Source organism: Neodiprion pinetum, chromosome 4 (assembly GCF_021155775.2).
Source record: "Neodiprion pinetum isolate iyNeoPine1 chromosome 4, iyNeoPine1.2, whole genome shotgun sequence".
Lineage (NCBI taxonomy): Eukaryota > Metazoa > Arthropoda > Insecta > Hymenoptera > Diprionidae > Neodiprion > Neodiprion pinetum.
Genome location: NC_060235.2, coordinates 28,687,847 through 28,710,312, shown reverse-complemented (window position 1 = coordinate 28,710,312; position 22,466 = coordinate 28,687,847). Strand labels below are relative to the sequence as shown.

The window sequence follows — 22,466 nt, the reverse complement described above, 5'->3', positions numbered from 1 at the left end:
GATACAAAGTAAATGCGACTAAAACCAAATGTTTATACAAATTATTATTTTTTTTTATTTATTGTATTCATTTTATTGGTATGACAATGCAATATGTACGAATATTAAAAAGTACAATAGCCCGTTATATAAAATATGATCTTTACACAAATATACTGACCAGTACCTCTGAAAAAGTTGCACATTATATTTATGTATAAACACATGCAACACTGGTAATAATTTTTCTGCTTCAAAAACCATACATTTTTATTATATATTTGTGTACGAGTATAGCGCATTTGAAAATAAAACATCCCTCTATAAATTTAATAAGCTATAAAAAGCATAATTACTGTATTATTCTCTGATCGTAAAATTATGAGACTCAATACAGTTCTTTTCTTTCTCATTTTTGCAAGCCAATTACTGATATTAGTAAATGGCTGAAAACTCTTTTGGCGACATGACATTTGTATGAATGTTTATAATATGCGTATCGTTTTAAACGTGGTCTGATTTTTCTTCTTACATTTATATCCCGTAGACGCAGTTTAAAATTCTTGTCTTCAGTTTTATATCTGATGGTAGAATATCAAGTTTTTAGGTTTTATTAATTTTTTAGCAAACACTTGTTTCAGGATATAAAGCTCGCTAAATTTATGCAACTATAAATATTTAATATGAGATTATATTATCACGGTAGTCATATGATAGTAGGTATATTAATAATAGTTACGAAATGTTAGGGTATAGAGAATGAAGAAATGATGGGTGGCTGCATGTTGTTTAAGTACTTCCGACGCTGTTTAGGCAGCTACTTTTTCGGCATCGATCGCTGAAACATCGAAAAAAATTTTCATCATTCAACATATGGAAAGTAGTATTCTATCTTCTCAGTATATTTTTCAATTTCGACATCTTGTTGAATGTACAATCTAATCGAATACTTAAAAATTATTCGAATTAAAGTTATTTTGTTCATTGAACGGCGACGGTGCTTCAATTTCTATATTGTAAACTGGCTAAGAATATTGTACTGTGTGCTGATATCGCTCACGAGTGACTATTTGAATAATTCTTCCCTAGAAATTCCGTAGTTTCAATATTCACTAAGTTTACCTTCTTTGGTAGGCAAAGGATTTTTCTCAAGGGTTTCTGCATGCTTCAGTTTTGCCGGGTCAAAGTTTTCAATTCCAGAAATAAGTTGTTGCTTTCCCTTTTCCTCCTGTATGGCTGTAAAATATTAAATAAATTATTAGCAATTGCAGAATATACTATGTATTCACAATTTCATCACCACTGGTTTCTTATACATGCGGTACGTCTTTATGGTATGTAAGAAGACAGGATTAAAAATCTTCAGTATGGATCTTCATCAGGAGTAAAAATATTCATACATGGAAAGCATTTCTTAAGACAGTAAATATGTAAATTCACGTTTTTCATTATGTCAGTAGAAATACCAATCACTTATTTGATCAGTTAACATATATGTATCATTCCTACAGCATTGCTATTTGCAATAATTTGAATACAAAATTATGGCTGTATACTGAATGTTCGTTTCTATTGTCATCTGTAAAGGTAATAGACGTGTGTGAAATTTCGTATAATTTTTCCTCCACAGAAAGAAACCTCCTGACTTTATATATGAAAGAAATAAAATGAATTCAAAATTTTGTTCATTGAGGTTGGTCTTCATGCATTATTCAATTTTAAGCAATAGTACGAATATTGCAAAAAAATATCATGCAAACAAATTGATACAATTGGTAAAGCGAAAACCTACCTTGAGGGTCGGGTAAAAGGTTTTTTTCAAGGGTCTCAGCATGTCGCATAGCTGCTTTGTTGAAGCTTTCGACGCCATTCAGCAAATTCTGATGCTGTTTCTCGGCTTTTACGGCTATAATATTAATAAGGGAAAATATAAAACATGCTCATGCAAAAAATGGGTGAATACTAAAAATTTTACTTTTCAACATTCAGTAGAGCTTGAAAGTGCAATTAGAAACGACACTTACTGTACTGTACTGTAATGTTTTTGAGTCTCATACTTGCGGTATACGTAAAAGATCATACAATTACAACAATGTATACTGTTTTTTGAGGTAAAATAAATGGAGCAAAAAGTATTTGAAGTATGGGCAAATCCCAAATGGTGAAATACGAAAGAAAATTTCAAAAAGAAAGCTGTTTAATTGACAGAAATTCAAATTTCGAGTTTTACATAAGCATAGCGGATCACAGTTACATATAAAACTGATAAGAAAAGCTGAATAATTTTATAAAACATTTAAAACAAGCAGCACTATAAAAGCAACTTGTCTATCATGCTACGTACCATCTTTGTCCGGAAGGTGATATTTCTCCTGGGTTTCCGTGTGCTTTAGTACGGCCGGGTCGAATGCTTCAATACCAGCAATCAAAGTCTGTTGCGTTTTCTCGGCAGCTACATCTGTAAACAAAAGAATTCAATTTTAACCTATCTGACTGATTTCAAATACGATTGAAAACCAAAGCTAATGCTGTTATGCAATTGCTTTTCAAAGAAAACAGCACTCGTCAACAGTTTCTAAGTGTGTCTGGTTAAAGTGGTAAAAGTTGCACGAAACAGCTTTTCAACACTGTTAATATTTACCTACGTAACACTGACAAATTACCAAAAAGAAATTAAAATTATCCTCTCCACATGGGTGTCCAGCATCATATCATGGTATATTAAGAAGGAATTGCGATGCACATAAAATTATAATAAATTTAGAATTATGCGCTGCAATTAATAACGTTTTGCTTTATCGTTGTTTCAGTTTCACTTTCGAATAAGGTCATTATATTACTTTCAAGGAAAATTCAGATCACATGTTACAATGCTCTGAGAAAAAGTTCTCTCAATGTATATGGATTTTATTAAGATAAGTAACAAACGAAAAAGTGACACATTTTTTTTTAGTTGTTAATGAAATCTCTCACACTAGTTTATACGTGCATAAAACTTGCCAACTGTATGGTAAATTTAGCCTACCACATATCGCACATCAACAAAATGATTCAGTTGGTAAGGATTGTTAATGGGATGGATCAAGGATCTTTAGGTAGGGATTGATACCTTGGGCGTTAGGCAAAACAATCTTCTCTACGGTGTCGATATGCTTCAAACGATCTGTTTTAAAGTTCTCCACTCCATGGATAAGCTCGCAGTGCTGTTTCTCCTGCCTCACGTCTGTATTATCATTTTATTTATTATAACAGTATTTAACAATAATTCAGTTGGTATAGATAAATTTTACCAGCACTTTGGTAGTTCGAGAAAAATTATTTGTGGGGCGTTTATTTCTTAATCCAGCAATATATAAAGACCGTTTACAATTTTTTAGATTAAAAAAAACGTACCTTCAGCTGAAGGCAAAACATTCTTCTCAGCAGTTGCAGCTTTCTTCATACAGCCATGGTTGAAGCCCTCCAGTTCGCTTTTAAGGTCTAATGCAACCTTAGGAAGATCCTTCAGGGATGGGCTTACGGGATCTGACATTCTGCTCTGTACTTATAAATCTGTGAACAGAAATAAAATCGATCAATTCTCCTGCGAATTGCACAGGGAGTACACGATTATTTATAATAGAAAGTTGCGCAGTTCAGAATTCAAAACGAACTAATTAATGCACTGATAATCAGGTCTGTTAAGTGGGCAATTATAAGCTGTTCCTGAGCTTGACACTACAAATACACGAATTGGCATAAACATTTGTGACTGTTTGTTATTATAACAGAGTACGGCTTTCACGAGTTACCATTACACGAGCGATTGTGATTTTGAGACAACAGTATGTATACAAAACACCGATACTCAAAATTTGAGAAAAAAATTAAAAATTAAAATGTCACAAAATAAAATTTAAGCGACAGCACCATACAAGTACAAGGCCTACTGCGCTCCAGTAGAAGAGAATAAAATTCCAATAACAATGCAGCTTTGGAACAATTTGAATTCAGTCGATTATCAGCTTGTTCCTTCTTTACCCGCAGACTTGTCCATTCTTTAGTATTTACAAATTCTAACAGACTCAAAGTCTAACAGAAGTATTTGCCTATACAGTAGATGAAGTATGTATATTTTTAACAAAAAGAACACAGGGACAACAGTGTAACAATATGCGTAATAAAAACAGACTGCTGATTGTGCAAATTCCAAAGACATTCTGAAGCTACTGGTACTCAGCAGGTTTACTTACAATCGTCGACCAATGCATTAAAAAATACTGCGGAATGTAACTTGAAATATTAATTATTTCACCTTTACGCTACAGCATATAAAAAACAACATGGTCTTTATGAGAAAGCCATGTTCACGCACATATTGCAGGGTTGAGTAAAATTTTCTCTCGGAAAGTTATTCAAGGTGCGGTTAAGATTTTAAAAATAATAATTGGACACGTATGATGATAATGTTAGTTTTTTATTCCAATTTATCCGAAACGTTTCAGGCGGTATTACATGTTATAAATTCGATATTAGTATATCTCCGACACGATTGTTATCTACAAGATACATCTCTTTTGGTTTACCGTTTTTTATGTATTGAAATGGACGCAGGTATTCCGATGGACTATTCTAATCACATAAATTGTACCCTGTTGCATGAAAAATCGAACAAGGAGCATCAGCATAAAAGTTGATGACCTTGAGGATTCGGAGGATGGTGGTGTGGGCGGAGAAGAACCAACGGATTTCACAAGAAGGTCTATGACCTGATATCGTTTGGTGAATCGTCGTTTGTTTAATTCACGCTATTTAAACAACAGGTATACCTATAGTATACAACGATTTTGCAGCCCCAATATTATAACTCTATTATACGTCTACCACCTAAATCGCAATTCTCCGTCAAACAATAAAGTGTCCAATACACATTGAAACGTCTATTGCCGCATACACATAATAGAAAGGGGAAATAATAAATAACCGTGGAACAAATTGCGAATAGTTAAAGTTTCAACAATTACATCGCCGTGACTGCATCAAATTGGTATTATAGTAAACGGATGCAGGCAATCCAGTTTAACTGATCGTTATCGGTATTTGTAAGAGATATATCGATGGGCCGTGACAGTCAACGGAAATGGAATTTGCTGCTTCCGGTACGTCGACAGAATCCCAGTCCTTCGTAGATGGTCGTTAAATGTATTATACATACAGGTATACATCGTACATACAATAACGAAGCAGTGACCAGCTGATGCATCACGCGCAGTCAGCAATACAAGTCCTCGGAAGCCGCACTCTTGGTTTTAAAATACCTCAATACGTGCCCAACAATACAGGGATTGCCGTCTGCATCTCAATGCCCTTGTCGCTTCGTCTTGAGAGAAGAATCGCGTCGTTAACTCGGTGCGATTCGTCGTTTACACCGCAGTTCATGAAGTGGACGATACTTCGCTCGGTACGATGTACGAATTGCCGTCGGTGAATCATTTTGATAATAGCATATTTCACGTTATTTTTTTTTTTTTTTTATTAAACCTAATATTCAACCATCATGGTTTGATACATCAGAATACCCTAACTCGAATATAGATCTACGAGTTTTTGAAGTCTGTTTGTTCTTCGTGCAAGTCGCCCGCACCGGATGGAAAGGAAAATAAAATAAATGGTGTCTGAACTGACATTGCAATAGGGCAGGTGAAATAGAATGTCGGAAGATCTTCTAAGCCATATGCTGATGTACAAGCATCGCATCGATTATACACAATTGGTTGTACAGATGGTTGAACATTTCAAAATTATTAAAGGGAATTCACGAAGTTTTCCAAAGTTCAAATGTTATTCACTATTTCGATTTTATACGTCGAAATCGTGCTAGGTCAATGAAAGTTAAACAAATTAATCTCATTTTTATTTTGAACACCTGTCTAAAATTTGGAAGCGATTTTCTGAATCATAACGGATTTATTTTACTTATAATTTTTTGTGATTTTACGTTGATTCTCGCGGGAAACTGTCAGACTCAAAGTAAAATAATATAAAGTTAAAAGTGAAATAAATTTGGTACGGTTTTGGGTAGTCTTTTTCAAATTTCACGCATGTGTTTAAAATAAAAGTGACAACGAATTGTTTAATTTTCATTGACCGAGCACGATTTCGACCTAAACACGCCTGTACATTCTTAATTTCGACGACTCACAATCAGATCAACCTTAGCGAAGTTCGTTCACGATCCAGCAAGGAATGGTTAGAGAGGATGAAGAAGTAGAATTGGAAAAAGAAGGAGAAGAAGAAGAAGGAGAAGAAGAAGAACGTCGTCGTTGCAGTAACCAGGAGGCGGGTTGAAAAAGGCAGAAGGAGGAGAGTAAGGAATGAGGAGAGGCGGGGAAAAAAGCGGGCTGCATTCCACGTGGGTGAAGTCACTATATAAGCGATGCAGAACCGATCTCTGTGTATCGCTTATACAGTATAGATATACGAATGCTGCACCAAGTTGCAGCTAACATATTATATATTGCTATACACGCATGCCTATATTATCAGATCTGATCGTGAATGCGTAGTAGAAATATATAATTACATGTATATGACTGCAGCTTGCACAACCGATTATACAAACTATAATTATGTATTCTCTTAAAGCAGCAGTTCAAGCTTTCCTCTTCGTTCAGATTTTTTTATCTAGTCGGCATCGAGAAACAGTAGGATAAGGAGTAGTGTTTTTTATTTGCTCCTAGGGAGTTATTATATTCACTTCTTCATCTTTTATAAGAGTAATGAACTAACGTTAATATTCTGTTTATCAAATCTTGATAATTCCACATTCATGTAATATATTATGTATATAATTAATTGGCTGCAATCACATCCGTTATATTCGAATGATCTATATAATACATATTTTCATTATTTTGTATTGCTCATCGTTGATATTAAGATCATTATCCAATACATGATACAACATTAAAAAATCGGTACGAAAATTTCTCGAATGAGAGCATTTTTATTATACGCTCAGGAAATGTCGAAACACGAACCAGATATCGCTGGCCAAGCCAACTTCCCGTTCACCCGTTATTATACGTGAGGCTGATACGTGTATCATTTGTGCATTCTGCTGTCGCGTTATCTGCAACGTTTCAGCACTGTTTTAATATTCGTGTCACGTCAAAATCGTGGGCATCGACAATTTTACTAATCTCTTGTGTAAAAGATAAAGATAAAAGAGATATTTGATATCTAATTTCAACCGACGAGTATTCCCATGCAACATATCAGCGTTATTGCAAACTTGAATGTAAAAGCGCGACGGCCGGCTTTCGAACATGTGTTTCGTCCATCCGGTTGTAAGTTTCACGGTCAAGGGCAGGGGCGCGACTCGATATTCATAGGCGAGTGTCACGTGACGGGTTTATAAATAGCCCAACATATCCCTGTGTATGCACACACACATACACGCATGGCATGTGTACCAAGATCAGCCGCACTCACGTCCTTGTTAAAACAAACTCGAAAGTATACACGGATCATCGGGTATCGTGTAGCAGATCCGGAGAGAAAGAGAGAGTTGGAGAATTCGAGATTTGGATGCACTGTGCATTGAATTACATTATTAGCACTTGCACGAGTAAAAGATAAATTAAACATGCAAATAACTGTAAATAACTTTTTTTCAAAAACGATAAGTCCGATTGATTAATTCGAATGCCCGCGCGAACAAGTTCTAACCGTTCTAACATAGGTAACGGTTTGAAAAAAAAACAAAAGCCAATACCGCGGCCATATTTGGTGACTATTCAACGCTGTTTTTCTCGCTCTCTTTTACCTACACAACCGCACGTGTACAATACGTAGTTACATCGGAATTTATGACGAGACGGACGACGAATAATAGAAAAAAAAATCGTTTTTTCTCTCTTCTATCTGTTGTGGTTGGACGTACAACGATTTGGGCGATTGTCATCAATCATACAATCGATTCGAACGCGAATGATTGGAGCATGTTTCGACACACTTTCGCAAACTTTTCAGTTATGCATTGGAGGGCGATATTTCACAGCATACATAAACCACTTCGATCCCTTAAGAGGATTCTATATAGTCAATCTTTACGGACCGAGTGAAATATCACTTATTTTGACTTATTACCTAAGCTTACGCATAACTAAGGCAAAAAAGCTACCGCCAGCGCCATTCTACATACAATTTCGCATACGAATATCCGAAAAAAGTTTTCTTTTAAAAGTATTCCTGTAATTCAATTATCATTTATCGCAGGTATACATTTCCTGGTGTCATTCTCGGATGAAGTAAAAAAGTTTCTAGACGTTCCCGTTCGGCATTGCATGTAGAAACAGCGGCGTAGGGAATAGTAAAAATAATTGATATTTCACTCGGTCGGTAAAGACTGACTACAGCAAACTCTTACATCCCATAGCTGTTCCATATCCTTTATACCTAGAAGTGAGATGACGCAGGATGACGGACAGCAGGTACGAAGCACAGTTATAAATTACGTACGACTGTGTGCATACGTGCGTGTGCGTGTGTGTGTGTGTGTGGTGTGTGTGTGTGCGTGCGTGCACAGGGTATAGGACGCGTTAGTCAATCGTCACAAGCAGCAGGAGCAGTACGCAGTACATTATACGCAACGAGCAAGGCTGTTGTCCTTATAAGGTTCGAATCATATGCCCTTCTAGGGAGTTCTGGATTCGAAAGGTGGCAAATAACGCAATCATCAGACTCGGGACTCGAAAGCACTTGGATAAAACGCGGGAGACTCGCGCGGGCATTAAAACTGTATATACCTACAGGATTATAATGTAGTCAACGCTGTGTAATATGAGCTCTTCCTTATCGGGAATTCTGGCTCAAGGAAATCCACCCGAAATTTATACGTATTGTATTTTGCAAACAGTAGCATGCAAACAGATTTTTCAAAACGCCGCCGCGCCGTTACATTTCAAACTTGTAAAACCTGTTTCAAAATTAGAAAATTTAAAGCCCCGTTTTTCGCCATTTCCGCCTCGGTCTCCTTGTATCTTAATATTGTAAAACTCAGACGGCGTATTATACAAGACCCAAGTTATGGCAGAAAAAAAAAATATATAAATGACTATTTTTCCAATAAAAATGTTATAACCGTTTACAGGTAATATTACCTGTCTTTTTCCAACATTTTAAGAGAGTTAAATGTAATCTGCAGGAGATTCTTCATTTCTCGTAAAAACTGCGATCACACAATCTGCTGCAACCCCCCCCCCCCGTACATAATATCTTGGGTTTCTTTTTCTTTCCACGGAATTGGTTCACCGCAATTATAACGTACACGGTGGTGTTACTCCGTCAAGTTATTACAAACGACCGGCAAAATGTGGAAAGTATACTTCCGGGACAAGTGCGGTCGTGATTTTTATCGGTTTGAACTTTCTACAAAATACTGTAATATCGTTGCCTGCTACCCTACGATATGTGTCTTACGCGAGTACGTCTCGTGATAGAAAACGCGATTTATAGTTCAAAGAGCTTACAGGCATTGCAGTGAAGAGAATCAGGCGACATATAGAGAAGTTTGAGCAAACTTGACCAGCTACGAGTGCAGTGAAAGGCGACGTCAAGATTTGCCTTCTGGGATATCCTCGATTCCTCCACTGCATAACTATAAAAGAATCGGCGACTAGACGGCATGGTGAAGAATATTTGGCGATGATTGATAATCCAGGGTGATTCATCGTTTCAGATGCGGGGAGAGTGGAAATTATTTTAGCCAATAAGCTTATTCATCGGTACTGTTATAGTAATACCGACATATATACCGCGTATCATAAATCCCTCATCCTCAATTAAAACCGCCTCGAAACCCGCGTACATCGGTAATCATTATACCAATTAAGTAATTGTTTCAAATGAATTCTGAATACCTACTAAGTACGTAAATATATGGTTAATTTACGTAACATGTATCCCACTATCCCAATTCTTTTTCTCGTATCTTACATCAACATTTCACGTAAATGAGTAGGCATACTCAACATATAGCGTGTAGCACAGTTACATATTATAGCTTGAAAAGTTTGAATCAGCATGAAAGTATGTACCTACGATATACGAGTTAAACAACATTCATGCAAGTATATATGGAGATGCCTATTATGTACTTTATAGGCTAGGATATATTCAAATAACAAATACACGTAGAGTCGATCATGAGTCACGATAATTAACCCCAAGCCACGTATAACACGACGAACCGCTATTTTGCAGCTGTACGAAATTTCGTTACTGAATAACTTTACAATTTTTGCTTGGTAAAACGCATATCTATATATTCCGCAGATATTTTAACATATGTATAGAGGTGGTTAGTTAGGTTTGTATTTCAAGCATTTGATACCAGAAGCATATATCTGTTATAGATTTTTCAATTCTTCTTTTTTTTTTCACAAAAAACCACTTCTGCGCCAGCTTGAAAAGAAATGTAACGTTCGCGTGTCATTTAAATGGCAAAACGATGTCTAGCATAGTTGATGTCGACTGGCGTCTGTGAATTGTTTTTCCGCAGTCTGGATCTTGAGAGGTTTTTATCTCAGGCTTCAAGTAAGGGACTTGAAACCTTCTAGAAAGTATTACCCCTAAACAGCCCCATAATGTATACGTGTTCTCGCATTCCAAAACCCAACTATAGACCGTGTAACCGAAACATTGTCCCTGCAGTAGCTGCACGATGAGCAACTGGAACTTTTCTCAACCTTTCAAGTACGGACCTAAAATACCACGTGTGTGTTTTTGTATGTTATGATGGAACTAACATCATTTTATAAAAAATCCCGTTTGCATAGTCAACGGTTTTAAACCACGAAAGGAATCTCAGAATTTATTCAGCTATCCGGAATGTGATACAGCTGAAAAATATCACAATTTTTCAAATATAGCTTGTCTTGCACCTTCCAACCGAATAAAAATGTGTGCCTTATTTTTTCGACGTAGCCAGCCTCGCAGGACGGAGGAAGAGGATTTATTTCGAGCCTTTTACAGTTTGTGAATTTAAATATCGCAATGCCGGATCTCACGGTTCGCGATTAGCGGTACACAGCGAACTCGTATAATAACGATTATAATACATACGTATATGTTACATTCACAAGGCAGATTTTGTACCCTGACAGTAGTCTTTGCATATACGTATAACACAGACAGTACACACTTGAAGATGATGATTTCAAGGTGGAGATAAACAACGAACATCAATTATCTGCCAACAAACTTGAACGTGTCTTCTACCGAGTTTGGAACAGAGCCTCTCTGTGCACGAGCTGTCTAATCAGTGGCCGTTAATTAGCGCGAAAAATCTCGTAATTAATAAATAGCAACCTTACGTTATTATACATCATTAGAGTAGGTACCTACGTATACGAACAGTTGGGAGACGATGCAGAGGAATTATTCGCGCGCAATGTACTCACAATTAGAGACGGACGGATGAACGGGCGGGCAGCTGGACGCTGATCTACACAACCATTCGCACAAATCCATGCACATGCCTCGAAACGCACACGCGAAAAACCGCGTGCCGTGTACCACTCGAAGCGCGTTGCGAGCCCGGTGCGACCGTGACGGGTAACGAACCCTGTACCCCCTTTTGCAGTGGCGTATAGTCGTCATTTCTCGATATCCCCAAGGAGCGAATACGAAATCACTTTCGACGAAGATATTCGCAAAGCAGAAACAGGAGCTTTTTTCTTTATACGATATGTAATTTAAGATAACACTTGTCGCTGTTGATGCCGCTGTAAAACTGTGACCGATTTGACAATTATGAAAATGAAATTCGATCGACGTTTACAGAACATATTTATGAAAATGTGTTTGGACGCCATTCAAGAGCTTAAAAATTCAGCGTAATTAATGAGTCGCCTTATATTTTTGTATTCTTGTACTAGAGAAAGATGTTGAAAATTCGAAACGCGAAACAACGTATAATAAATAATGCGTATATGCTGCATTAACATGCATATATTACGTAGATAACAATACCGCAGATCATGAGAATCGCAATAAAGAAATATTGTACCTATATAGCTTCTGTGCAACGCATCAAGTATCAAGTTGTACGTGCATGCAGGACGTGAGAAAAAAGAACATTAATCATAAGTGGTAATATTCCGTAGAAATGACTCGAGTTGACTGCTCACGCGTCAAGAATTCAAAGTGCAGCTTGGGTGAAAAAAAAAATGATATTTACAATACATGTGTAAAAAATATTCTATTTATAATATTCATCGGCACGAATATCATTCTATAATTTGCAAAATTTGTACAAATTACGATAATCGGACGATTGAAATTACGCAATATAGCAATTCTAACAAACTTATTGTTTCAAACGTAGTCGCGTTAAGTTATACATTTTGAGATGAAGTAATGTTTTTTTTTTTTTTTTAAACAACGGAATCCTGCGCTAAAATTTTTTTTTCTTCTTTATCTTTACTCGTAATGTCATTCCTTTGTTTGAAGAAACAAATGGATGATATTATACATATAATTTCAAGTGATACTTTGAGTCGTATGAAAATTGCCGTATACAAGTTTATGTATTGCATGTATAAATAGTAATAGAACATGTGGTAACTGTGGGGCTTACAGCTTCCTCGAAGCTTGAGGACTATATAAATTATGTTATTATGTCTATAGTACATTAGGTAGATATATAACAAATGTACGTCGTAAAAAGAATGACGCATCCGACGATCGCACACTTGCATAAATGTATATGTATCACGCATTTCTTATCAACTCGGTGCAGCAGTTTAACGCAGTGCGTTCAACAGAAGCAGTAATTAATTATATGGCACGCACATAGATAAATAACGTGAATAATATCGATAAATTTGATGTATCGGTTAAGCAGACGATTCCATACATGTGTCGCTAATTATACGCTGTCGTAGAAATATGCCCATTAGTGTGTATTATAGGTATAGGTATGGCTAATATAAGGCCGTATACACAACAGAATCCATCGAGGCTGACGTGGCTCTCGGATCCATGGCAGCAACAGCTTTGCCGACTTTCCACATCTCTACGCCAGTGTCTTTAAAACTCTTTCTAAAGTAACTTTACCGGTCAAGTATTGCGGCGATGGCAACCATGTTGTGGTGCGCATCGCATCGCGGCTACTTATTTCTCGTTTATTACATTTAAATGTAAAATATAATATGATATAAAGATGTCTGTGATTTCTAAAATTTTCCCTGAAATTTCCCCGTCTTTTTATTTTTCATTATACCCTTCGATATTTGCATGTTTTACGCAAAGATGATTCATGGACCTTCGAATGATTGAAAATCACGTTTCTAATCTGGCACGACGATACGAATATCTACCCGGAGTATTTAAGACTTTGTAAGGCGCGTTGCTGCGCTCGTCGTTAGTCTCTACAGTTGCAACATTCCTTCGATCATAATATAGATTCCAAGAGTAATGTTTTACGCTGTAACTATGCCAGGTTGATCGGAGGTCGATGACACCGCGAGCTAAACTTGGCGGATCCTCTAATTGGTAATCCTGCGTCTAGATCGGCGGCTACAATCGTGAAAACAGACTTCCATGCATGGCTTGCTGTATAACTGCAGCTGTTAGATGGAGAATAATGGCCCTGCAGCAGAGTTCTAGACAGTTCTACGCGTGATTATGACAAAGAAGAAGAAAGGAAATAAAAACAACCGATACAAAAAATATTTAACATTATATCTAGTTCAAAGCGAATGTTTGAATTGTATAGCCTTCCGGGTTTTAAGAATTAATTAATTGGTAGAACAAATTTATACCCATAGAAAGAACAAGAATTCTTAGACTGCGATGAACTTTTAATTCAACGAAATCGATTTACTTTTACAGGTAAATAGTTCGATTACTCTAATTATGAAAGAAGCGTATTATATGTATGTATATACATCTAATTTGAACCAACGTTGTCAAGGAAATTTGTCAAAATTTGAAGAAATTACTTGCACAGTTAATTAATATATTTAGTTAGTAAGTAAGATAAATGAAAGAAATGTCATTGAATCAATGGAAGATGTTTTAAAGCGAATTGTTTCATTGCATAAAATATTGCCGGTCTAAGAAACGAACAATTCTTCTCATCGTACATACTTATAGGGTATTACACCGGGCATTGGTTAGCTGGTAAAACGCGCGGCGTCGCGTTGGCGCCGGCAAGGAACGCGTTCGACTTCGCCGAAGGCGAACGGCCCAGACGAACGAACCGGAGGTCGTGAAAAACGAGAGAAGGAGGAAAGGAACGAGAAGAATCGGCAAAGAAAGAGAAAAAAAAAAATAATATCAACGTTTCTATAGACCGGACAAAATATTCCCTCGTGTTGATAGAGTTTCACAGCACAAGTTATAATTTTAAATCCAATTTTTAGACAACTTTTTTTTCCTCCAATTCTCTTCTCGTCATTCCACCTACCTGTTTTATCGAAATGCGCAGTAGGTATAATGTGATTGAAATAAAGTTATTTACGACGAGTAAAGTTTTTCACTTTCTTTTTGCGATTCAGCTGCACGCATTTGTTTGTCTGTTATTTTTGCAATTGCGGGGAAAAATTGTCCGATGCATATGCTTCGATATTTTCCACGGAAGTGATTCAGACGTTTGTCGTACGCCCGAGCTCGAGGAGGAAAAAGAAGCCTGCGATTCAGCTCTTGCTACGGTTAAATTTGCTAATTGATTAATTCCTGCTGTTTAAATCAACCGTTTCAAATGGGGGATGGAATAAACTCCATCACGTCTTACTTGTACGGTTAAAATTAAAATTACGTAGAGAATTCTGAAACCCATGAAAATTTATCAATTAGACATTAATTGAATCGATTAAATTTTGGGCATAGATGATTTTTTGTCAGTGGTTGCGAATACTTATGAAATTCCTTTCAAAATGATATCGACTCGTTCATTTGCTGTGATTATTTTCATTTGCCAATTTGAACGGACTCTAAAGGAATCTGAATGTGAAATAAATAGAACGTGGGGAGATCGGAGTTGATTGCCGCAACTGGAAACAGAACACTATATACTTTCCGTTATAATGAACGAGAATTAATATGTTTATAAATACGTCAGTCGTGTATAAAGACGGGCAGACAGAGAGTCGACACTGTTATGAACAGCTTAATACGATTTTCTCAATAATCCGTGACACAGTCCAAATAGTAGTGAACACGCACTACTGTAAGTATATACACGTCAGTATTGTTACATGCTGTACAAGTTGTATACTGTGTAATACAATATGCATCGTGCGCAAAGTATGTCTATAACTATATAATACACAAGGCTCGCAGATAAGCGAGAACAAGTGTAAATAAAAAAACAGTAGGCGATAACGACTTGAATGGACAAGGTGAGGCGGAAGTGAGCCGAATTTTTGTATACCTGTTTGTATTTCATTTTTTACAGTTTTTATTTTTCTTTAAAACATCTAAACTAAACACGAAGAACAGCTGCCTTCATTCAACAACACGCAAGTGGAGTTATCCGTTCAGAGTTTGCGGGTTTATTTATTTATATCCTCTGACGGATGCGCAAGAAAGAACGAAAAAACCGCTGGAACTGTGATAATTTTTTTACCGAATGCGGAAATTTCACCCGACTACATTTTTTTCCTTATTTTATGTTAGCCTCCTGAGCAAGATTAAAATATTCTTTAATAAGAATGAAAATTTTGTTTACTCCCTTGTAGCATGTTGACAGTTAATATGAATCATGTTGTTGAACGAGAAAAATTTATTTGGTTTTCGAATGAATTTTACCTTAAACGAGGTGTGAGGCGAGTGAAAAAATGTACCTCTTTACTACAGCTAGCTTGAAAATCAACGCGCAAAACGGACATGATACGAGGTTCCTAAAGCACGCCGACGACAAGATATTATTCTAAACGAGATATACGTGTGTCCTGCAGCTTTTACGTGTTTATACAGCCTGAGAGGATTGCGTTATATACGTATTTAACATGCACTGTACAGTGAACATACTACACAGATGTGTACACAATTAACATCCACGGACGTGACTGTGCACGAGTAAATACGAGTATAAACAATCAAGTGTGCATGACTACGTACAGAACGTGGGAGAGAAACATACGGTAAGAAATATGCGTTTTTTGCCAAAGGTAAAATTTGTTTCTCGAAAAAGGGAATTACCGAAATTTAAAACACAGGTTTGCTTATATACAACATTGGAAAGAAAACGAACTTTGACATGAGTGAGTGTATTTGTACACATTTGAAAATTAATATGTTGATCGAGATGAATTAATTTTCTTTTAATCAATTGGTAAGGTGCACAATCTTGGTTTATTATTTAATACCGACGTGTCTAAATGGAATTTACCGTACTAATTTCTTGGCACTAAAATATATCGTCGAGAAACCAATTCAAATCATTATTTGTAGAGAAAATACAGAACTCGCGTACGTCTGACAATATTCTGCATCAAAGTATTGATAATTGGACAAAACGTGCAATTCCCAAACACCTCTGCTAAATTCCAGAGAACCTGAGTCATACCCTAGCAGCCGCCACCGCTGCTATTGATAGGGGAAAAATAAACGAGAAAATCTGTCGCAGCACTTCGTACCGGTTGTTCGCAGCACTCTAGTTGCAGTCGCAATTTATTAATAAAATCATTAAAGGTCTAAACCGCTGAAGGACTCGCTTCATGCCGTTGAATAAGTTTCACTGATTGATCAGGCTTGATAAATCCATATATCGCACGACGTTCCTTCTCTGACCTAAAATCACTTTAATTTTCAATATTTTTCTTCCGTTTGCAGCTGTTTATTTCCTTCTGTCTCTTTATTTCAGACAGTAGTTCAGGGGCGAGATCTTCTCGCTGCAGCCCCGAGAGAAAATGGGGTTGCAACGGTGACGCGATGGAAATCAATCGTTGACCGAGGGGGCGTAAATCAGATTTCCGCGCAAGGGCGAAAACAGCGGCGTCACTCCGTCTGATGTAGACGGTTTTATCGATTGAGGATAGAACGGAGCCTGCGGAACGGCCTCCGTTGTTATAGCTATTGGGTCGGCGATTCGGGGGTTGCCGAGATGCTCCCGGCTGTTCGACGTCCCCTGTACACATAGTAGCTATGCACGCGTTTCCCGGATTCACGGCCAGGCCGACCCTCGCTTTACGGTCAGGGTGAGCCTTCCACGAGACAAGAGCGCGACCTCAAGCCCCGTTTACAACCTTACAACCGTTCTGGTGCGCGCGAGTAGAGATGGACACGTGCCAAGAAAACGAAAAGTCCGAATTCAAATATTTTTTCGCACAACTTGGGCATTCCAACAGCAACTGCAAGGTCCTGTTGTTTGGTTACATATCGATTCGGTCGTTGGTTGGAGGATCAATTCTGTTAATTGCGGTGAAAATTAATCTACCTTTTCGGCAATTAAATAACCAGCTCTATATTTAGAAAGTAGCTCAATGATACGTGAAGAACAGTTACAGCGGAGAGAAACTATCGCGTAATGAGGTAAAAGACAAAAGTATAGGGAAAAAAGTTTTCTGCGGCAGCTGCACTGTTTCATGCGGATGAATTCAGGCTGGTGTACCGTCCAGCGTTCCAACAATTGGCTACTCTGTTTGCGAAACTGTTACTTAATTTGGAACAGAAGATTTCAATTTGCCAATTTGTGGCTGGAAATCGGCGATTTCTGATTGCTCGAACGGGAATTTTAGAAGGTCTATTTTATACGATCTGCACCTTGTTAAAATTACTTTGTATTAAATTCCCGCAAAAAACAGAGGCACGTTTCAACGTTTGTATAAAACGATCAGGAAATACGAATTTGTAATTTTAACCTATTATTTTTTCATATACGATAATTCAATTATTGTTTCACATTCAAGAACAGTATTCATCAGGAATACGTACTAAGTGAGATTGACTTAGATTGAGTGGAACGGTTAAAACCACTTATCCAACTATACCACTTCCGTCTCAGGGTAATTTGCACTAACGTGAATATAGTTACAGTATAAATTTATAATAACTATACCCCCCACCCTTCCCTCCGCTTGAATTACGATAACGGTTCTCTTTGGCTAGTTTTGGCTGCTCTAAGAGTGTTTCTTGGCTTTTCGGTAGACCGTACGCCTGTCGTGCGGCAACTTGGCAAGCACCTCCGCGCATCCTTGAACACGCGAAAGGCGCGGTATGGAAGATACATACATGCACAGGTTACACCATGTGAAGAAACGCAGGTAGGTAGGTTACATGCAACGTGTAACAGCGGAGAGCGCGATTAAAAGTTGAAAGACCCGGCGTACACAGCGAGCTGTAAAGGTGAACGGCACAAGACGGTAGACGGTGGAAGAAGGCTGAAAGCCCTCCTCGGCTAGACGTCCTCCTAATTCTGGTGAAAAATTGATTTCGGTATTTCTGGAGGGAACGGTAAGGGGGCGCGGGGCGTCGGACGACCGAGGAAGTCTATTTTGGGCGGCCATATTGTTGCTGTCCTTTTTTAAGCGGGCACTTGCAAGCCTTGGAGCCTTGGCCCAGGATTACTTTGGGGATGCGCTTCGCGTGTACGTCCAACATCTGCAGTCAAAACCACGCCCTGTCCCTTACCGAGAAGAACCGTCACCCCACCTCCCGCAGTTTCTCTCTCCGGAACGCCAGGAGCGCTATGCCCGCGACAAAAACGAGTCGTACACACAAATGCGTATTTTGACTCAACTCAAAGGAAACGAAAATAACGCAGTGATCAATGCATACCGCGTATGACGCGCCGCGTTACGATCAGAATACTTGTACAAGTATATAGCCTTGTACAGTATAGAGCTCCGAAACTTTTTATTTTTTTCATTTTACAACTGACTTGCGAAGATAATCCAAGTAAGGAACCGTACACATTTCTATGACGAACAAGATTTTCGTCAACGAGTTTCGGTTTAAAAAATTACCTGCCTATTGTACACCGGCGCATAATACATACTTTTGTAAAATGAATGAAAAAAATATATCTATGCAATGATCAGACGCCACTGCTTATAGTTTGCGCAAATTCGATAATCCGTAATACGTATAATACAGTAATTTGTGACTCGAATGTTTCTAATTCGAAGTAAAGTTGAAAAATATATCATATATTCCGTTCGCCAAGTGTATTAATAAGTTGTCCGCTTGCCCACGCACTAAACGAGCACGAATACTTATATTTTATAGGTACAGAACCTAACAGATGTATCTGATTTTCGCATTGCATTACAGGGTATTTCAACGAAGTAATATTAAGTATAGAAATTTACGAAGTCATCTTAATTGGAGTAGTGAATTGGATTATCTTCATTTCAGTAATTGGTTATTCCAAGGAACAGTAAAAAAAAGGAATAAGAACCAGCTGTTTAATTACGACCATATCCCAATCTTCGCTGGACAGAAAAACAGTTGGAAAAGTCCATTCGGACGAAATTCAGTCAGACCTGTTGCCGTGACTCGCGTGAATTTTCTTTGTCATTTGTGTGTACATCTGTAGACGTTGCGTTCTCATCTACCGTCAAAATGATTCAAAGTTCCCTGTTACAGTGCATGATATATTTTGAATGCAAACTGCTAGCTATCAATGAATACACCACACCCCACTCAAACAGTCGTTCGAATATTCAAGTATGGACCGCACCCTTGAATCTTTGTTGCGACGGAAGCGCTGCTGCACAAGCCACGACGACTATGCAAGCAGGATATTCTCCGAAGTTTCGACATCGCGTCATAAAATGCCTCTCGAACATTTACAGCCGACATGAAACCGCGTTATAAATCCGCCTTAAACTTTTCCCAAAAAACAGCAACAGCCGTTATCATTATACTGGGCAAACCGTTTCTGTATGTTCCACAGATCCGTTAGAATCTGACTAATAAAACAAGCCGAGACTGCGACTCTGTTAACCAACCAGAGTCCATACTTTCTTTGTTCCAAGTCGTACGTCGCACGTCATAACAACAACGTGAGCAGAGTACTACACGTCCGAAAATTGAGAATTTAACTGACAGTCGGTGTATTTGATCACAAGTCACAAACACCGTTAGCGCAATCGTTGGAAATTGAGTAATGGAACAGGATCGTTAAGATTAAAAGTCATACAGCGGAAATATATACTGGTAGAAAAAAAAAACAAAAACAAGTACGTGTCTACTGACCTGTCACTAAGGAAAGAGGGGCACTGTGTCTTAGCCGGGCTTTGAAGACGAACGCAGACTAGCGAAGACTGAGCGATCAAACGTTGGTTCCGTTCTACGTGCGCCGATATGCACCACGGAGTGAGGAGCCCCGCCAATGTCTCCCCACGATATTTCCCTTTCCGTTGTCCCCCCCCACCCATTCCAGAATGCTTCGCCGTCGTGTGACGCCATTTTGAGATGCCTCCCACCCCGTCACCCGGTGTTCCGTGACTCACCCTTGCAGTTTAGCGTGAATCCTGCGCTCGTGTGCGTAGGTCGCTGCAACGAACGAGTTTGCAGGTGTACGCTCCTGGTGTGCGAATACATGCACGCGTGCGATGTACCACTTCACGCTTGTTGCGAATTTGCTATCGACATAATTCTGGATACACGATATACCACACAGGCATACGCAACGTATGTATGTGAGAAATATCGTTATACTCTTCTCTTTGCAAAGGGAGTCGCAATGAATTTCTTTTAACCACAAATCGAACAACCAGCCGGCACGCGACCTTCGCGTCGTTTTTTGGACTCCGTTATTCGTCCTGCCACGTTTCACCCCGGCTTAGGTTTGGTGTCATTGGACTGCTGGCTGACTCACCCCGAGTTTATTATACTACGGTATTTGTATGTGTGTGTAACTTAATGGAACGACGCTCTTGATGTTGTCACGTCGAACACAATGGATCTATCTTTGTTGATAAAATAATACTTACCTATTTTGTACATTTCTAATGAATGAACAATTGCACTCTAATCATGAACATTTAAATGTAGTACGTATGTAGCTATAAAATTTGTACAAATATGTTTGTACTATTGGAATGATTTACCTTAGCCTTACTACCATTATTACTTATATACCTATACTGTAGAAGCAACAATTGAATTGCGTTGATATATAAAACAGGTATGTTGATTAAGACTAATAAAACTGTCCTACAGGCATTAATCAACCTTTCTTAACAATTGATACGGGTTAGAGTTCAGGAACGCCCTGAGGAAAGGATATAATCGACAATGTTCAGTACTTTCATAGTGCATAGTTCGAGTTATCGAACTGGATAAAACGCGTTCAATGGCGGTTTGAAATCATTAGAAACTATCCGACGGCATTGGTCGAGGGCTGAATAATCGTCACTCGAAGTTTAATATCTCGGAGAATGTGATTCGAGTGTTATACGCTATTTGAATTTTTTTTTATTGATTTTCTTTCAAGTCATTCATTAGTAATCGTTTCCAAGAGCTAATGCCTGGGAAAGCAATTGCGTCGCAGTTTGGCTTTTTATCGTTAAAATGTTATCTGTATGTGTCAGGTTTAAAAATATGCAGCCCGATCGCGTCAGGATCGTTAGGCGATGAAACGACCGTGTACCTCAAGTGAGTCATACGATCGGTACACCCTGTATATACGAACGACCCACGTACGCGACCGCAATGAAACAAAGAACCGTTTGCGTCGTAAATATTTTTTTCTAGACAAGTTTTATAAGATATTATAATCAGGCACAGTTGGTCTTGGGTTGTTCTACCTTTGTTTTTCCAGTATTCACACGACTCCGAAAAATGAGTAACACAATGCACGAATGACTGCATTTAATCTAACTAATTCTGATCAATAAACTTGATTAAAAGATAAACCAACAATCTTGAAAATAATGAACGACTCGTGTAGTCTGGAATCTCGAATTATGATAATTTATGCCTCATAGCTTCTTAGTTCGGCACATATTGTACGTACTAGGAACAAAACAGGGAAACTAGCCCCTATAGGAAACTTCAACCCCATTAGAGGTGCCCTATCATTCTGAATGTCATTGACGAATTTTGATGCGGGTATTTCGTCCAACGTAAGCGGTTTAATCTGTTCCAAGAAAAATGTTACAATGAAACAGATTTGTTTTTTCACCTTTACGCCACCTGTGAATCACTTGTAATGGGAGAACTCTCCCCCGAGCTACCAAAGTGAAAAATACAGTGCGCTTTCTCAATGGGGCTGCAATAGTACAAGGGGGGAAGCGATTTTCCGAGGATCGGAGTTATCTTCGCGTCACGAAAAAGTTGGAAACTCTCAGTAGGGCCAGCCTTTCATCCACACGCGGATACATTGTTCATATTGGTTAGACTCCAATCTCATCTCATTTTAGGCTGGAAGAATACTTGTGCATCAATATTGTATTAACGTGTTTTTAAAAATTTTTTTTTATATATAATTGCTCATGCAAACGTTTTACACGAAAGATTGTGTGTTTAAATGGGAATAAGTTTGTTTA

At 38.0% G+C, this 22,466-nt stretch overlaps 1 protein-coding gene across 4 annotated transcripts; it reads right to left on the bottom strand.

Moving 5' to 3' along the window:
- Positions 1 to 31: 31 nt before the first annotated feature.
- On the bottom strand, positions 32 to 20,327 carry cib (thymosin beta cib). 4 transcript variants are annotated; one of them, XM_046622808.1, is made up of 7 exons: positions 20,170 to 20,327; positions 3,373 to 3,531; positions 3,089 to 3,202; positions 2,324 to 2,437; positions 1,772 to 1,885; positions 1,102 to 1,215; positions 32 to 817 (listed from the first exon to the last, which is right to left on the bottom strand). In XM_046622808.1, the coding sequence occupies exons 2-7, from the start codon at positions 3,509 to 3,511 to the stop codon at positions 789 to 791; spliced, it is 624 nt and encodes a 207-aa protein (XP_046478764.1). In that variant the 5' UTR covers positions 3,512 to 3,531; positions 20,170 to 20,327; the 3' UTR covers positions 32 to 788. The 4 variants fall into 4 exon arrangements, with proteins under 4 accessions (XP_046478764.1, XP_046478766.1, XP_046478765.1 ...); XM_046622810.1 differs by lacking the exon at positions 1,772 to 1,885; XM_046622809.1 differs by lacking the exon at positions 3,089 to 3,202.
- Between the last annotated feature and the right edge of the window lie 2,139 nt (positions 20,328 to 22,466).